This window comes from Trematomus bernacchii, unplaced genomic scaffold, assembly GCF_902827165.1.
Source record: "Trematomus bernacchii unplaced genomic scaffold, fTreBer1.1, whole genome shotgun sequence".
NCBI lineage: Eukaryota > Metazoa > Chordata > Actinopteri > Perciformes > Nototheniidae > Trematomus > Trematomus bernacchii.
Window position 1 is genome coordinate 414,775 of NW_022987792.1, and position 19,924 is coordinate 434,698.

The 19,924-nt window shown below is 41.0% G+C and overlaps 1 protein-coding gene across 1 annotated transcript in view; it reads left to right on the forward strand.

Annotated features, from left to right (window-relative positions):
* Window positions 1-8,672, forward strand: part of gclm (glutamate-cysteine ligase, modifier subunit) — a 10,626-nt gene extending 1,954 nt beyond the window's left edge. The window contains exons 2-7 of the mRNA XM_034149808.1: window positions 120-182; window positions 3,524-3,608; window positions 3,803-3,859; window positions 4,833-5,038; window positions 6,397-6,511; window positions 7,969-8,672. Coding sequence (XP_034005699.1) covers window positions 120-182; window positions 3,524-3,608; window positions 3,803-3,859; window positions 4,833-5,038; window positions 6,397-6,511; window positions 7,969-8,138 — 696 coding nt within the window. The 3' untranslated portion in view covers window positions 8,139-8,672. The remainder of the gene's footprint in view (window positions 1-119; window positions 183-3,523; window positions 3,609-3,802; window positions 3,860-4,832; window positions 5,039-6,396; window positions 6,512-7,968) is intronic.
* The last annotated feature ends 11,252 nt before the right edge of the window (window positions 8,673-19,924 follow it).

Sequence of the window (19,924 nt, forward strand, 5' to 3'; positions counted from 1 at the left end):
TTGCCTCAGCATGTCACAGATATCCAGATGTTGTTATGGGGTCTTCTGAGGATAACAATGCTGCGAATAGAAAGTTCCTCCGATGATTTTTAAACATTGTTTTCTGTTTGATATTTCAGCTTCAAGACTGCATTCAAGCTGCACTGAGTGATTGGAAGGCTGCCACAAAACCGCCATCCAATGTAAGGACACGTTTACACTTCTCATGTACAGCTGGTTCTCAACGTCTCCTAAACCACTTTTGCATGTTTGGCATCGACACAGAGAAATAAACAATAGTATTTGCATTGATGGTGAGTGGTGGTCCGACTATAGCTTTAACAAAGAGCTGCAGAATACAAGCTGTCGGGCAGCAGAGGTCTAGTGCTTGGGAAAGTAAAATAACTTTAGTGATGACATCAAAGGATGCCTGCAGGCACGCTGAAAAGAAGCTGTCATGATGAATGTTCATGCAGTGCTGGCTGCCAAAGGCGCCATTCAGAGAGTGCGTCTGTGCAGAGGTGCAGGGGGGGGGCACAGAAACTTTGCTCTGGTGGTTTCATTCATAAAGTGTGATCGGATTTCAAATAGTCAGTGTGAGTAGTTTTCATCAAACTAACAAAATAAGTGAAATGGAGATAAGGGATCATCTGTAGGAACCCGCCATTCCTGTTTGACACACCCTGGCTGCTTCACTAGGCCTCGCTAATCTTTTTTTACTACGCAAACAGGGATGAGGGAGGTTTGAAAGAGTTGAACTAAGGGGTCTTTAATACTTGCAAATACAACAGGTTTAAGGCACATCCCCTGCAGGGAAATAGCAAAGACAGGACCTTTGAGTCAGGGGGTCTGAGGGGTTTTCATGTTGGGAACGAGACTGACTTTACTGCGGTTGGATCGACATAAAGACGTCAGCATAATGTCGCTGTTACATATGCACCAACTAAATGAAGCCACCTCAATTCCACCTTTTTATTAAGAGCTCTGTAATAAATGTGTCACTCGAGTTATTACCAAATCGCAAAGAAGACGATATCAGTTTAATAAATTACCTTCATCTCACCGTGAACAAAAAGTATTAATAATCACCTCACACAATGACTTTGAACTAATCAGACCAGCACTTGTACCTATATTTCTGTTTGCTCTTGGTCTGAATGAACTTGTGAATATCTTTAAAAATAAACATGTATTTACTTAGAGTAATCTAACAAAGGATGTGAACCTTTAATAGTTATTTAATGTAACCTGTATACAGAGATGGGGTCGTTACTAAATAACAGTAATATATTACATATTACTTTAAAAAAAAAGTAATATATTACACTACTTCGTTACTCTCTACATAAAGTAACTCGTTACTTTAGTCGTTACTTTACTCGCAGGGCCGGCCCGCCCCTCCCTACAGGCAGATCACGCAGACTGCGGCGCGCCACAGTTTTGCCTCTGCGAGACTCCACTTGCACCCCCAATTACTATTGCAATAAGGAAGACATAACACAAGTCTTTCTTTTTATATGCTCTTTAATAAAATAGGCTACCAGCCTACCACAACAAGCTTGCAAGACAGCTTAGCATGTGTTCTTTGCAGGTGTTTGTTGAGGTTTGCCGTGGTGTTTGCAGCAGTGGATAACAGCTTCTGGCCTGGACACAGTTTGCACCTCACCGTCACGTTCCTGTCTATTCTTCGGACGAACTCAAAATAATGGGCATACCTCCACCCCTCGAAAGATATCGCTGACTCTGCCATGTTTATGCAGCACTGCACGTGGAGATGTGGATGCGCAAGTCGCGCAGATTACGTACATATAAACCTGCGGCGGAAACCCCTCTTGTCTGTCAGTGTGATTATGACTGATTTTATAAAAGTAACGAAGTAACGCGTGTCGGGGCAATGTTAGTAACTGTAGTGTGATTACTGAATTATAAAAGTAACGCGTTACACTACTCCGTTACCGACAAAAGTAATATTATTACAGTAACGTGTTACACCCAACTCTGTTTAAGACCCCTCTGTCACTACCCGATCCGCATTGCGCATGTGCGAGATGGTCCGCCATATTGGACAACTCCATACGGCAACTCAAATAGGACATTTGACGTCTAGACGGCTGCCCGATTTGCCTCGGGCATGCGCGAGTCATAAACGTCTCAAATATCTATACAAAAATCTTTTGTTATTTAATTTGAAATAAAATGAAGGACATTCACAGTTAATGTAATTAGTTATAAATGATGAATGCCATACATATTGCATATTGCATACATTCACAGTCAATATTTCTTCAGGATAGCTGTCTAACAGAAGTTAAATCCATTTCTCACTTATTCTGACAATGTACTTAACCCAATAAAAGGACCCAATAAAAGGACCCAATAAAATGACCCAATAAAATGACCCAATAAAAGGACCCAATAAAAGGAGTTGTTAAATAATAGTGAAGTCACGTTGTAATAACAATAACTCATCTCTCGTTCAGATTAATATTGTCGGGTTTTTTGAGTGTTCTTTTTCTGCTTTGCCAAACGCCACTGTGTCAAGTGTCCTATTTGAGTTGCCGTATGTAGTTGTCAAATACGGACCATCTCGCACATGTGCAATGCAGATCGGGTAGGGATGTGGATCGGGTAGTGACACCCTCAAAGCGCTTTACATACTACATGTCATTCACAATATCAAAAACTTATAATATGTATATAGGCATAAGAAGTGATTGACAATGTGTACTACGATTCACAAAATCTACATTACAATATATACAGTTGTGTATTGGTATTTATAAGATATGAATGCTGAACTATTCACATCTTACACTGAACTTGTATTCATGTACCTGTGTTATTCATGTTTTATTATCTTTGCTTTTTAATGTTCTTAATGTCTTTCATTTTTATACAGGGTGTCTGCGGGGTCTTAAAAAGTATTAAAAGTTGATAAATCAATTTAGCGAAAATTAAGGCTATTAAAAAGTATTAAAGGGCATTTTCCAAGGTATTACATTTTGTAGCTTGTTTCCAATAAGTATATAAATGGTCCAAAGAGGTTGTATTCTACAGTCTGCCTGAATGTAATCATTGCGTAGGTGTGTAGTGTGATTCTGTGTAGTTTATTTATGGCATCCCGTTGGATTTGACGTCATCTGAACAGGACATCACACGCTCACTGCTTGATAGCGCGCGAAGGTCCGTTTACGCCGGTTGTTAAACAACATGGTTATGGGGAAATGCAAGTCTGCGTCCAAATGGTTGGAAGATAAGAAGGAAGGACAATCAATACTGTATATAGTCAATGTGAGGTAAAGTGTGTCGCCTATGTAACCGGTTAAAACTCCAAGTGGAGATGAGGTCTTAAAATGTATGGAAAGGGTCTTAAAAAAGGGTCTTAAAAGGTATTACATGTGACTTCAAGATTCCTGCATATACCCTTTGTAAAGCACTTTGAATTGCCTTGTGTTGAAAAGTGCTCTATAAATAAACTTGCCTTGCCTTGAATAATGGTCCCAAAGATGTTTACCCTAAATGAAGTGCTTTCCTTTTCCTGAAGGACTTCCCCGACACGCTGGACTGCTCCATCCCGCAGCCGACAGACGCCATCCCCCCCGAAGAGAGGGAGGAGCTGAGGGTCTCAGGTCAGTACAGAACTCAATATCTAATTTGAATGTGACTGTTGACCAGCTGCATGTCAGCACAGGAGTCACCAGGCTACTGTGGAAACATCTTTCAAATTCCCTGCTTCAACCAATTTGTTCCAAATAACTTTTCTTATCTTTAAGTAATACCAGTGATGTGTGGGACATCTCTTTACATCTGCTTGTTTTCACAGTGAAGCTGTTCCTGTGCGAGGCGGGTGAATCCTCCATCAGAGACGCCGTGGAGATGGGTGAGCTTCAGATCTTTGCAGCTAAACTTTAACATGCCTTAAAGGTCCCCTATTATACTGTTTTTCATCAATATATTACAGGTCTCAGATATATACAGAGCCTGTCTCTGATTGGCTGAAACACCAAACAGATCATTGCAGCATCCCATAATCCCCTCTGTTCTTGCTCAACAGAGGTGGGAAGTAGTGGAGTGCAAATACTTCGTAAAGTACATGTTTCTGGTATCAGTACTTTACTCCACTACTTATTTTTCTGACGACTTTTTACTTTGACTTCTTACATTTTGAACCCAAATACCTGTACTTTCTACTTCTTACATTTTGAACACAAATACCTGTACTTTCTACTTCTTACATGTTGAACACAAATACCTGTACTTTCTACTTCTTACATGTTGAACACAAATACCTGTACTTTCTACTTCTTACATGTTGAACACAAATACCTGTACTTTCTACTTCTTACATGTTGAACACAAATACCTGTACTTTCTACTTCTTACATTTTCCAAACAGGCTGGTTCCTTTAGTTTGAATGTGTGTTTGGTGGCGTGATCATTATTATTTAGAGTCATTGCGTGCCTATTGATTTGAACACGATCCGTGTATCCATCATTTCCTGGTCTTCTCTAAAGAAGAGGGACCAATGAAAACGTTGTCATGTTGCCGTTGTTCAGCATGGAAACATTCATTAGCTAACAATGACATTATTGTTCTATTAATATAAAGGGAGGTCAGGTACTCTTTAAAACAGCTGCTAGTTATGGGTACTTTTTACTGAAGTACATTTCAAAGCCCTCTTTACTTTTACTTGAGTAAAGAAGTTTAGTCAGTACTTCTACTTTTACCAGAGTATTTTCAAACACGAGTATCTGTACTTCTACTTGAGTAAAGGATGTGTGTACTTGTACATGAGTAAAGGATGTGTGTACTTCTACTTGAGTAAAGATGTGTGTACTTCTCTGTTGCTCAGCCTGTCAGACGCTGGCGGTGTCGCAGCTGGACTCCGTCATCATCGCCCCGACGTGGCCCCTGGCTGAGGGGGAGAACCAGAGCTTGGCCCACCTGCAGCCGGCCTGGGAGGAGCTGGAGTCTCTGGTCCGGAGCCAGAGGATCGCTGCCATCGGCACCTCGGACCTGGACAAAGACCTGCTGGAGCAGCTCTACACCTGGGCTCAGGTGAGTCTCTCAACCTAAGTGTGTATCAGCTTTAATCAAGCTTTCTGAACAACTAAAGCCGGAGAGTTGTGTCTATTTCAATCAATCAAATGAACACTTATCTGACCGTCCGTGACACGGGGCGGACACGAGGAGAGCTTTATCGTTATGTCCATGGACTGTTCCAATTAAGTTTATTTAACCTGTTTAGCCCGAGAGCCCCCGTTTTTTTTTCACGAAACTGTGTCTCAGGGCTTCTTAACATTTAAAAACCTATGAATGTGTCATACCCACTTAACGGAAAGAAACTCAGCTAACTGAGGATACGAACCATTTGTACCGAAACAAAGCATAAGTCTCACAAGAAGCGTCTAAATGAGCCCTGAGCGAAAAAATGCTAACACACTTAGCACAGAACTCATGCTAAAATACCATTATTACTTATCGGATCTGCACAAACAAGATATCGATTAGCAAGCTGAGATTCCACAGATTCTTTTGGTATAAGTATCATCACTGTGCAATCAGAACTCGCGACACGGGAAACAAAACCAGACATCACAACACGTAGCATTACGGAGGAAACACGGGAGACATTTTGGACGGACACTATCATTTACATATTTTTACTATGTTCAATCTGAATTTACTTTAAAATTTAAAAATTCTATATTGATTCTGACTTTTCTACTTCCAACTCACAGGTTTATCATTGCTTTGAGAAAAAAGATTATTAATTTACCCCTTTTTAGAAGTGAAGATATAGTCATTTGTTCTGGGAATGTCATTTTCGAGCCTGAGACCTGAAAAACAGGCTCAGGGCTTAACGGTTAAACAAGACGTCCGTTTTCCCAACAAGGGATTCTTTGTGCATTAATATTGTAAGAAGAAAATAAATATTATCTGCATGTATGGAATATGTAAGTTAAGTATAATATCACAACTTTCTCATTCTAAATCACAGACACACAACATATAAAATACTACAGTGATGTTTAGTGGTGGGCTAATCAAACCCTTATTAAAGTTTGGTGCTGACTTGGTATTTGTCCCGTACAAATAGAAGCTTTGGGCTCCAAAGAAGGGAACACAGTGACTTCTGCTGGTTAAACGTATAGCCGCTCTTTAAGACTGCACATAAATCACAGCAACGCCTTATTGATGTGGTTTAAAATCTCGTTCGGCCAACACTTAAATATTTGATTTGCCAGAAATTCAAACAAGCCAGATCATTGTCTGTTCAGCTATTTAATCAGGTGGTGTGACCGTGACCCAAAAGCAGTTAGGAATGTGTTTTTGCACGATAAGCTTTGTCCAATGTGCCGCTCTGTGATGTTTCCCATGATAAACCCTGAGGCCTGTGTTTCTCTCCGCTCCAGGTGAAGCCCAGCAGTAACCAGGTGAACCTGGCCTCCTGCTGTGTGATGCCTCCAGACCTCACTGCCTTCGCTAAGGAGTTCGACATCCAGCTGCTCACACACAACGACCCCAAAGGTGCAAATCAAGTTCTTCAGATGGGTTTAAAGCAGGGGTGTCAAACTCAATTGTATGTGGCCCGCAAGAGTTGCAAAGAAAATATAATATACAATACAATTGGTGTAATTGTTGAATATTTGCTTTCAACTATTTGCCCTAGACTTCTGCTTTCAGACGTAGTTATTTATGAAGAATTTATGATTTATTTATTATTTACCAGAACTGATAATAATCCAATGTAGAGCCAGTAATGTGATATAATACATTATTTAATATATGTTATATATTTATATATGTATATTTATATAGTCTTAAAGTTACAACCAGCCCTTTGAGTGCAACCATGATGCTGATGTGGCCCGCGATAAAATTGAGTTTGACCCCCCCTGGTTTAAAGGGACATTTTCTAGATGAAAACGGACATGAATTGGATTTTTTTTCCATCTCTTCTCGCTTCCAGACGGACATCTCGGTGTAGTCATGGACTCTGACCTGAGTTTCAACAGTCACATTAAAACAGTTACTAAATCAGCCTACTATCACCTAAAGAACATATCTAGGATTAAAAGACTAATGTCACAGCAGGATTTGGAAACACTTGTCCATGCTTTTATCTTCAGTAGACTGGACTACTGCAATGGTGTCTTTACAGGTCTCACTAACACATCTATTAGAAAGCTGCAGCTGATTCAGAACGCTGCTGCTCGAGTCCTCACTAACACTAAGAAAGTGGATCACATCACTCCTGTTCTGAAGTCTTTACACTGGCTTCCTGTGTGTCAAAGAATAGATTTCAAAATACTGCTGCTGGTTTATAAAGCACTGAATGGTTTTAGGCCCTAAATACATTTCTGATCTCCTGCTAAATTATGAACCATCCAGAACTCTCAGGTCTTCAGGGACTGGTCAGCTTTCTGTCCCCAGAGTCAGAACTAAACATGGAGAAGCAGCTTTTAGTTATTATGCTCCAAATATCTGGATCAAACTCCCAGAAACCTGCAGGTCCGCTGCAACTCTGACTACTTTTAAATCCAGGCTGAAGACTTTTCTTTTTGCCGCTGCTTTTAATTGAACTATTCACATCTTAAACTGCACTGTAACTTTGAATGTTTCTTTTATTATCTTAGCTTTTTAATGACTGTTATTAAATGCCATTTTCTTAATGTCTTCCATTTTTGTAAAGCACTTTGAATTGCCTTGTGTTGAAAGGTGCTATATAAATAAACTTGCCTTGCCTTGCCCTGTGACCTAAGATGTTCATGGTCATAACTACACTGTAGCTAATGCACACATGACATTAAAAGCCTTGAATCTTGAAATTGAAAAAATACATATACATGTAGGGCTAACAAAGGCAGGGTTACATCACACTATCAGGGTCTTTGGGCCACTTTGTCCATGATTGACCTTTTTTAAATTCTCTGTCCTGTTTTTCCGTGAGTTTTAAACGGCTCCATCTCCTCTTGCTTCCTCAGAGCTCATGTCAGCGGCCACCTTCCAGGAGGCGGTGCAGGAGGGAACGCAGGATCTGAGCGCCGCCATCTGGAGGCTGGAGTGGGTTCTGCGCTACTCCATCATCGTGAAGAGCCGGGGAATCATCAAGGCTAAAGGCTACCTGGTCAGTGCGGGGAAGGGGAGTCAGTAGCACCACCACCACCACAGAAGAAGAAGAAGACATGGATGAAGCCATTTTCCTCCTTTCCCATTGACATAAACACAAGTCACAGCTCTGAATAATGGATGCCGCCAATCAAACAGTCCCAAAAGTCATTGTTTATCCTACAGAGAAGCATCAAGTATGATTCATTTGAACTGCATTCATTCCCAGTGAGATCAAGAGACTGTGAAGACTTCAGCAGATTAGAGTCAATGCTGCTTTTAACATGAAAAAATGGTGGTTGCTAAATGTTTATGATCGTTCCTTAACCTATTTCTGACTGTCAGTGCCTCTCGTCTACTTTCTCTCTGTCCTCACACCTGCTTCGTCTCAACTGCGTCTGGTGAATGTACCTAAAGGTAGAGATGTATTGTTTTGTACCACAGAGTGATTCCACACACATGAGGAACAACTCTGATTTAATTCATGCTATAGAGTGCCACAGTGACGCGTCCTAAAACCCGGAAGTAAGTTAGCATTTTTTCCGGTTCCTTCGACAAAAAGCAATTCAATTTCTCCATAGGATTTAGGAAGATATCTGGAAATAAGGTCTGTGGTTTTGAGACACATTGAAGAACCGGATCACGTTTTGTTCTAGGACATTAAATCCATCAGCAGTGACCCCACTGGGGATTTCTGAAGAGTTGACGTGTCTGAAAAACGATGGTTGTTACCAAGTGGCTGAATAGGACTACAGAAGTTGTGGAGGACGTTGTACGTCATTACACCGAACACGTAAACACTCCTCTAAGTTAGTTTGCCCTGTTCTGCTTGAAAGCAAGAACCTGCCTCCTGCTAACTGTTCAAACAAACGCTTCAACTCGTACCATTTAGAATCTGTAGTTTGAATATGGATCTGAAGTTGGCGTGACGTTGAAGCAGCGACCCTGCTGTAGTTCGTATATAGCATAACGTTAGCTTCTGGCGACTAGATTTATCATTCGAAAATTATAAAAGTAGGGTAGACATGTGGAGATTATCCGACTGATCAAAACGTGATCCGTCTCTTCAATGCGTCTCAACCACAGACCTGATTTCCAGATATTTTCCCAAATCCTATGGAGAAGTTGAATTGTTTTTTGTCGAAGGAACCGGAAGGAGTTTACCGGGTTTTAGGAGTTTACCGGGTTTTAGGAGTTTACCGGGTTTTAGGAGTTTACCAGGTTTTAGGACGCGTCACTGTGGCACTCTATAGGACATGTCATTCCTGCTTTATATAACACATGCATTCTTCAATAGAGAGAAATGACGTGCAAATCAAACTACAAATGAGGTGTTTATTTTATGATGATTGACTTGGTGAAGCAGACAATTATGTGCGGCTATTATTTTATCATGCATTTTTTTCTAACCACGTATGTTGTTGGCGATGCATTGAAATGTTTACCCGCTCTTTGCTCGAGATTACTTTGAGGATTGAGAGTACAGCAATATTTTTGGGGAGATTCACATGCAAAGCAGGCTTTCGGCTTCTTCATGCATTGTTGTTAAAGCACTGGAAGCTCTGCGCCGAGAAGTTAACACGTGTTTAACTGTGAGGAGGAGGAGTTTTTATTTAAGAATCATGATGCTTGTTTTTCCAGACGAGTTCCAGTAAATCTCATGAAGAGAAGTTATCTGTTGTACTGTAAACAAAAAATAATGGTATATCTGTATATCATGATTTGGCTTTAATAAAATGTTAAAACTGTTGTTTGTTCTGTCAACACCTGCACTCAAGATTTAGTTGTACCACTGAATATTGTTTAGAGATACTTGTACTTTACTTGAGTATTTCAATGTTATGCTACTGTGTACTTCTACTCCACTACAGTTCAGAGGTAAATGGTGTACTTTTCCTCCACTACATGTATTTAATACCTTTAGTTACTTCACAGATCTGGATGAATGATGTGAAATATAATCAAGTGTTAAATCAGACTTTAGTTCCACCTGGAGTAAATCCACAAGCTACCCTGCAGTATACAAAGTCATTCAAACTAGCTGCACCTTTACCAGCTTTGAGAACACTTTCATGATCAATCATTATAAAACATATCATATATTCAGGGTTCGTCCGGGTGCTGGAAATCCTTGAAAATGCTTGAAATTTCATGTGGTGTTTTCAAGGTTTGAAAAGTGCTTGGATTTTGGATAAAGTGCTTGGATTTTGGTTAAAGTGCTTGAAATTGCACTTGTTTTACTTTTATAATAAATTGCTGTCTGACTGAATAGTTAGCTTTTTTCGATAAAAAAAAAGAGAAAGAAGTCGGAGCGAGCTTAATTACTTTTCATAAAAAGACAGCTCCACTCCTTTTATACATATTTTGATATTTGAATCCTTCTTTTTTTCAGTTGCAGATTTTCCGTTTTCAGATTCCAAACAATTATTTTTTCAGTTTCAAATCTTGTTTTTTTCGCTTTCAAACTTTTGGCCCTGATGTTGCTTGGGGGGGGGCGGGGCTTACCAAAGAGTAGTTTGGCATCCTGAGTGACAGCCCTCCCTCTGTCATGTTGCCTTCATGGATGTAAGGTAGCGCGAGAAATATAACTCAACACTTTCTATACACAATACTCCCGTGATTGGTGGGAAACCAAACTGATACCAGCGTCAAAGTTCCGTTAAGCGAGCTGTTGAGCATCGTAGTTCAGAATCAGAAAACCTTTATTAGTCCCACACAGGGGACATGTACGTTGTTCCAGCAGGAAAGAGCCACTGACAGCTTAAAGGTGGGGTAGGTAAGTTTGAGAAACCGGCTCGAGATACACTTTTTGTTATATTCCATGGAATGCTCTTAACATCCCGATAGCAATGAATATCTTAAGTGCTTTGACCAGGGGCGTCGCCTGGACCTGAAAACATTCGGGGCTTAGCCCAGTGGTGGCGGTCGCGGCGCTACAGTGGAATTTTTTACTGCAACATTCCCCACACGCACACACAGTACACCTGCGACTGTTACAATGAAGGCTCGATAATCAGCTCACAGCATATAGGCAGGGGTAAAGTGGTATTTTTTTGGGGGGGGCGGACCTCACCTCCTCTAGGGGGGTCCGGGGGGATGCTCCCCCGGGAAGATTTTTTTTTAAATATTGAAGTTAAAAGCATCAATCTGGTGCACTTTGAGAGCAAAATGAAGAGATCTATGGATACCTCTCTCAACACCCAAATGAAACAGAACTGTAAACAGATGTACTTTTTCTTTATGGATATTTTACAAATCACTCCCCTTTTAAACTCTATTCTTGTTTTACTGCCATATAGTATTTCATAACTGTTTTTCCTTTATTCTCTTATTTTTTTTATAACTATAATGATCATATGAAGGTGTGCCGCGGAAATAATCTTTTGAATAATTTGTGACCAAACCGTTTGAGACCCACTGAGATAACTTAGACTAAAGTTAACTATCTAAACACTCAGAGAGTCCTTTAGCTCACCTGAGTCTCTCAGTCTGTCAGGAGAGGACTCTCCTCCAGCAGCTTGTTGTGGAACAAACAGCTCCTTATGTCTGTTAGCGCAGCTAGCTAACCAGATGCTAACAACACGGTCCCTGCTGTTCTTATTATACATCCATGGCTGGCACCAGTCCCTCTCTCTCCCTCTCTCCCTCTCCCCCTCTCTCCCTCTCTCCCTCTCTCCCTGTCTCCCTCTCTCCCTCTCTCTCTATCACACTAAATGCGCTATTACCACACACACACAGAGCCGAGCTGACACAAGCACACATTTATTTCCATGGAACTCTCTGATTGGTCTGGTGTCATGCCTCTGTTGCATTCACTGAACACGGGAAATTACACTCCTGCCGTCCTCTCTTGTGTCATGATGAGGTTCACGTAAAGCACGGTTAATGTATTATATTATTGGAGGGAGAATTGTCCGGGGCTAAAGAAAAAACATTCGGGGCTAAAGCCCTGAATGCCCAGGCCAGGCGACGCCACTGGCTTTGACAAAAAATCCATACAAAAATGTCATCTGTAGTAATACTGTAAAAAGCACGACCAATCATTTTAGCCGGCCCGGCTAAAATAACTGGATGGCCTACCTGCCTGTCAGCCTTCCATCTGTGCACAGACTTATCTCGTGCCCCACGAGATAAAAACCTTTAAAGGTGGGGTAGGTAATTTTGGAGAAACCAGCTCGAGTGCGCTAAAATTTGAAAATACACAGCCGGAAAAAATCTGCCACTTCCTTACAGAGCCCCTCCTCCAACACACACGAACGCGCACATGACCAATGAGGGCACGAGATAAGTCTGTGCACAGATGGAAGGCTGACAGGCAGGTAGGCCATCCAGTTATTTTAGCCGGGCCGGATTAACTGGATTGGTCGTACTTTTTACAGTACCACGGCTTCCACAGATGACATTTTTGTATGGATTTTTTGTCAAAGCACTTAAGATATTCATTGCTATCGGGATGTTAAGAGCATTCCATGGAATATAACAAAAAGTGTATCTTGAGCCGGTTTCTCAAACGTACCTACCCCACCTTTAATGTTACATATGTTACATGCAAAAAAAAGTATTTAAAGTTAAAAAAAAGTTATATGATAAAAAAATATAATAAAATAAAAAGTTATACAATTTACAAAATACACATCCTGTAACAGTTCTGAGGATTTAGCAGCCAGGTATATATTGCAGTTTTTAACGGCATATATATATATATATATATATATATATATATATATATATATATACAGGGTTGGGTGAAGTGTTTTGCCCAAAATACCAAAAAATACCTCATCTGCACTTTTCCCCATAAAAATGAATTTTAATCAATACTTTTAGATGTAAATGGTTTATTGTATCATTACTGTGGGTCTCTGAAACAATCGGACGTTTACCACACTGTTATCAGACTTTTAGCACTATTTCCCCCACAGAAACGACTTTAAACCATCAGTGTCACTATTGTGGGGATGTAGGAATGTACCTGTGTCTGGTGCGGAGCCTCCCTGCACTTTAAATCAATTGATTTGCCTTTTTTAAATCTTATTTTCTGCTGTTAATGCACTGTGCTCATGTCGGGTGATGCGCTCCCTGGAGCCCTCCTGTGGGGAATCTTGGAACTGCACTTAAATCACTTGGTGCTTTTTAAGCCATTTAAAATAGTTTTTCTCACTTTTAAAATACTTTCTGCCCTAGAAATGATTTTTAATCAATATTACCATTATTTAGGGGCTGCATGAACACACATTTCAGCATCCCTGCACACTTTCCTCCTATTTAAAACACTTTTCAGTGAGGTGCTGCAGCCTGATTCTCTCCTGTTTCTCTGCCCCTATTTAAAACACTTTTCAGTGAGGTGCTGCAGCCTGATTCTCTCCTCTTTCTCTGCCCCTATTTAAAACACTTTTCCTCCTATTTAAAACACTTGCTAGAGGAGAAATCTCTATTTCAGCCCTGATTTTGGCACATCTTGTAAATTAGTAAAATGTAGCCTTGTGTTTTTATTTAAGTCGCTGTTCATTGTTTGTTATATAAAGCAGATTGAATTATATCCTATGGACGCTGATGTGTGGATGTTGTGTCCTTTTGATAACTTTGTGGAGCTTGTTTTTAGCTGCATGTCTTTTTCTGTCTCACTGAACAAAGTCCCTGTGTGTGAACCATAGACTGTATATATAAAGGTGTGAACTGGTTCAGCTGGTGAGGCTGGTTATGAATCAGAGGGAGGAGCTGCAGACAGGTGAAGGAAGGGGAAAGTATGATGTCAGACTGCCAGACGCCATTTTACAGCTCGTCAGGAGGAGAACAACAACAGGGTGAGTGTTAACACCAGGATCTGCTTTTTAACACATTAATTATTTACTCTGTCAAACTGGATGTCAGAACATAATTTATTGGTTAACAATCTGCGTCCTAGTACAATGAGACTTCTGCAAGTGTTGTACACTTTTATTATTTCCTGTTTTCTGATTCATCAGAGTTACATAACATGTGACAGCCCAGCGCAGTCAAAATGTAGTGTGTGTGTGTGTGTGTGTGTGTGTGTGTTGTGTGTGTGTGTGTGTGTGTGTGTGTGTGTGTGTGTGTGTGTGTGTGTGTGTGTGTGTGTGTGTGTGTGTGTGTGTGTGTATGTGGTGTTACTGGTTTATCTCTCAGACTGGTGTAAGAGTCGGGAGTCATCCGATAGTTTATTCTGAACTTAAATTATTCAGACCTCCTAATTGACCTAACTGAAGTTATTGAGTCTATGTAAGTTTGCTGCTTGGCTCAGATCCACCAACGATCAGCAAGATCTCACTTCTATTAACTCCCCGAATAACCAGGTTCAATTAACTGCTGTTTCAATTCAGACGACCCCCTAAATCTGTTTAAGCGATCCCGAAGGATTTTGATATCAGTAAATGAGGTGTGGCCCTACCTAAGTGTGAGTGTGGCAGTGTGCAATCTTACCTTTCACATTGGTAAACTGCCTTTGTTCCCAATAATCAAGCTCTTCTTTACCTGCTTTGTAACAATAATTACTATCAGTAACAAAACGGATGTGTGTTATTTTACGTTTTTTAGCAAAAAGAAGACCCTCAACTGTGCTGTACCCGGAATCACACCTTTTTCTTTGCAAAGTAATTCACCTGAATTAGTTTTCATTATAAAGGCCCAAGTGGCTGCTTGGTCACCTTTTCGCAGACTCCCGTCTGTAAACAGAGTTATTTTGGGAGCAGCGGTTTTCTGTAAGGGTTTCATCGTTTCCCTTTGTAATAAAAGGATAACTTTTTGAATCTCCCTCTTTTCTTAACAACTGGAGCTATGGCTATTTGAAATCTGACTTGGTTAAGAGTTGATTTATTCATTGGTGAGAGGAACACTCTTCCCCTTGTGATGGGGTGGGGGTGGGTAGCCTGGTTTGGGAGAGTTCCTTACAATCTCCAGATCTTCCTCTCTGTGTTGAGACCATAAAACCTTTTAATGGGTCGCTCTGTGGTCTGTTCAGATTTAGATTGTCTTCCTCTCCAGAGGTCATGCCTGTCTTTGACCCTGTGTGCTGCTGTGAGCCTGCAGCACCTCAGGAGCAGAGAAAGGGGGAGATCTTTTCCCAAAAGTGTAAGCTCCCTCATGAGCAACATAGCACCACATTGAACTCTCCCTGACTTGTTTGTAAAGCGTTCTTTAAGGCCTGAATTGAGTCTTCTGTTGTGTAACGGAAAATCCCATTTCCAAAAGGGGTCAGTTTAATAGTCCTTATCATATTATCGCTCTGTGCTTGCATGCTAGGACCTATTCTCTTTGCCAGAGCTGCTGCTATTCATCCTACATGTTTTAGCTCCATATTAGCAGGGTTCACTAACATGGTTGGTTGATCCAGTTTAAGATTTTCAATATCTGCCATTATCATTTCCAACATTCCTTTTCCCTGAATATCAGGTCTAACAATGTGTTTTCTTTTAGGAGTATTAGATGGGATAGTCATAAGTGGCATTTGTGAGCTATCATCTCCGTAGGGTGGAGGTAGGGTCTCAGACATTATACCACCTGCTTGTTGCTCTCTGTCTAAACGGTAGTCTAACAGGAACGTATTTAGGTATGCCCGTGGGTCTGGGCTAAGCTGACCAGGGGGGGCAGAAGGTCCGGATCTAGCTTCTGTGTATCCCTCCCAATCTGTGGCTGGCTCTGAGTTATTAAAAAACTGCGTTCTAACCTCATCCGCCATTATTTAAGGGTTTAAGTTCACTCTTTTATACACATGCAAGTTCCTAGGCTATTACTTACACCGGAGGATCAGTCCGACTATACCGTCACTTGGTTCTAGGTACTCTCCTGGATTCAGCTAGTGCATGCGGATACCTCAACTAAGAGGGTTATGTATCGAGCTTCGAGCTTTTCCAACAGCCTAGGAACCCTTTTAGACCTATGGTTTATCTTTATTAAATATCCTATTAACTCTTCACCACGTTATGTTTTAACGCAAAAATTCTAATCGCAGCTCTTTGTCAAGTCCTACCTATACTTTTCAAAGTAATTGGACAGGTACTGAGCAGTGCTCCTACGGCTGACTTTACTAATAACTACTAGCCACCAAACCTGTGCATTAGGGACCACAGGGGCTTCCCAGTTTGGCTAGGGGAAGAAGAGCCTACTTTAGCTTCTTTAACAGACAGCAATATCCGATATAATATAACCCTCAGTCCGGTGCAATAGTATCAACTTTAATTACTACACTTTTAGGTTTAAATATATATTCTAGGATTTGGGTAGGTATTTTAACAAGACTTTCAGCCTGTATTTTGCTGATTTGTGCTCATCGACCGTTGTCACTGGGCCGTTTTGGTTCTTGTATTTTAACTCTGTAGAAGTATAACTTCTCACAGAGCCCCACGTTGGGCGCCATGTAAGAGTCGGGAGTCATCCGATCATTTATTCCGGCAAATTATTCAGACCTCCTAATTGACCTAACCGAAGTTATTGAGTCTATGTAAGTTTACTGCTTGGCTCAGATCCACCAACGATCAGCAAGATCTCACCTCTATTAACTCTCCGAAGAACCAGGTTCAATTAACTGCTGTTTCAATTCAGACAACCCCCTAAATCTGTTTAAGCGATCCCGAAGGATTTTGGTATCAGTAGTGAGGTGTGGCCCTACCTAAGTGTGAGTGTGGCAGTGTGCAATATTACCTTTCAAGCAGGAGAGGAGAGCGCAGATGTCTTTTAAGTTGTCCCAATCCAAAAGGTGGGATCAGTTTATTTGAAGAAAAATAGGTCCAAACTAATACAAGGTTTTTACCTTCTCTCGTTACAACATTATAATCATACTAAACATATCATGCTGGGGTTATTTTCTAATCTAAAACCTTAATTCATAGTTCACCCATTAAAGTCTCCCGACAAAATCCAAAAGGAATTTCCTTACAGATCGACGGGGTTAACATCCACACACTATGGCCTGACACATGTAAGAGGTCAGTTCCTCAGAATGTTCAGATTGAATTCCGACATAACCCAGAGGGATTTCCCAGTGGATCGAAGGTTCTAACATTCACAGCCTATAGCCTGACACATTTAAGAGGTTTTTGCTCCTCAGAATGATCAGTTTGAATTCCGACAGAACCCAGAGGGATCTCCTCGTGGATCGAAGGTTCTAACATTCACAGCCTATAGCCTGACACATTTAAGAGGTTTTTGCTCCTCAGAATGATCAGTTTGAATTCCGACAGAACCCAGAGGGATCTCCTCGTAGATTGAAGGTTCTAACATTCACAGCCTATGACACATTTAAGAGGTTTGCTCCTCAGAATGATCAGTTAGAAATCCCCTTTAAATGATAAGTTGGAAATTCCGACAGAACCCAGAGGGATCTCCTCGTAGATCGAAGGTTCTAACATTCACAGCCTATAGCCTGACATATTTAAGAGGTTTTGCTCCTCAGAATGATCAGTTAGAAATCCTAAGTTTAAAAACTTTCATCCATCCATTCACCTAGCATTCAATACACAGAGATTCAAGCAATAGTTACCCAGTTTGAGAGAACCTTACCGAGAGCAAAAACCCAGCTCTGAAGGGAGAGAGCTTTACCGGGAGAGAGCATACCAGGTGAAACCCCCCCCCCCCCCCCCCCCCCTCTCTCTCTCCCTCCAAAAAAAAAAAAATTCCTCCCCATCTGCCAGTGTCTTTATGCTCGAAAACAGGATAGAAAAACCTAAAGACACCTCCTCCATACCCATATTTGTGGAAACTGGGCATGGCCTCTGATGTAAAGAACTGGACATGACCAGACTTATTCTATGGCTATGGCATAAGACACACCTTCCCATGTTTGTGTAAAAAGGACATGACCCCTACTCTGCAGGACTTGCAAAATATTATTCTCGGCTATGACATAACCACCTTTTTGGGGCCTCAATGTATTTCTCCTTAAGTCAGGAGCCCCCCTCCCTGTGTAGTGCTGTGAGGGGAGAGAGAAGAAACTGCCTCTTCTCTTATCAGTGACACCCATAAACCATTATAGGCCTTACACTCAACTTAACAAACCACTTGTGTTTTGTTTATACTGTAAATATAGAAAATCATAAAATATGAAGCATTTTCATTGTGGGTTATACAAGAATATAATTGATTATATTTAAGCAATAGCTCACGACAGGCCGTGGTATATGCTCATTATATCACAGCTAAGGGGCGTGGTTCGGCCCGACGCGAAGCGGAGGGTCGACAACCCCCTTAGCTGTGATATAATGAGCATATATCACGGCCTGAAGTGAGCTATTGCTTTTATAAAACGGTTACCAAGTGCGGCAATATGAAAGAAAAATTCACACTCTAATTTAAATAGTTTTTATTAGTAAATAATGATGTTCAAAATAAAATAGTCCCTCTGTTGCCTTCTGCACGAAACATAGTGCAAGGTGGTTGCTATGCAACAACACTAACAACAGCTAGCGAACATATTAGACCGAGAGCGTTGATCCATTATTTGGCTATTTATTTACATTAATGTGTATGTTGCCGTTTATTGTGCACCCACTGAAAAACTGTCCAGCATCAGTAGCATGGCTTACGTGGTCACTTGTATAGGCTGAGGTTGTTCTAGGCTGTTGCTTGGCGTGGCGAGAATATTGCTCCACTTTCTCCGGTCCCCGAGATTCGGCTTCCAGTAGCTCTGGAGAGAGCTTTCGCACCTGTGGCCACTAACGGTCATCATTTCTCTGCTTTGTTTCAAGACCCGCATCAGAAAGCTTTTGAATGGTGGTACCTTTCCAGTTGGTCTACCTGCTCTTCACGTAGCTCTACATGTCGTCGTTTAGGTGCTTTTTGTTCTGGAGATAGGCACTTCTCAATCCACTCCTCCATAGTAAGACACCCACCCCCCCCCGGAGGTCGAAGTTAATCTTAAATGTTTTTGCGGACCTTTTTGATTACAGATTTGAAAACATTGTTGCTTGCTTTAAAAGTAGCACAATTCATTATGTCAAACCTTGGAAAGTATCTAGATATCCCTGCCCTAATGCCAAAGGAGCTGCACACTGAATATGTTTTTGCCGTTTGATGTCTATGTCTGGACAGTTGCGTAAAAAGGAGGGTTTCTGCCCCGTTACTTCTCCGCTGCTTTCTTGTTCCAGTTTGAAAAGCAAACTGCAAGCAGTTTGCTTTTCAGCCCAACTGTATACTGTTTATCTCAGACGCGGAGGGATACTGAGTTGTTATGAAAAGTAACTTACAATTCTACCCATGGTATACGCTCAGTATACCACGGCTAAGAACCAATCAGATTGCTTGATTTTACTTGTCCGTTTTATAATTGATTATAACTAACTTTCGTTTTAAGTATTCAACCTGATTTGGAGATCTCAACACTGAAGAAGATGAGTGATTTAAAAGAAGAGGAAGAGGACAAGTCTTCAGTCTCCAGCGGTTTGTCTCTGAAGAGTGACTGGTCTCTGGAGAGACCTCCAGACTTCAGTGATGAACCTGGACCCTCAGACACAAAGTAAGAGCCTCCAGTGTAACCTGACCTGAAGAGGATCCAGTTTGTTGGTATCTGATCATCTAAACTGTTTAATGAAACCCAGTAGAGTACATTAACAAAGTGTAATTGATCTCTTGCTTCTTGTCATCATCAGAGATAGTAAATAATCTACTAGTGAAATCATCCTCACATTCTACATCAGGGGTGTCAAACTCAAGGCCCGGGGGCCAAATCCGGCCCGCGACCTCATTTTATGTGGCCCGCAAGAGCTTGCAAAGAATATAATATACAATACAATTGGTGTAATTGTTGAATATTTGCTTTCAATGATTTGCCCTAGACTTCTGCTTTCAGACGTAGTTATTTAGGAAGATATTACCAGAACCAGG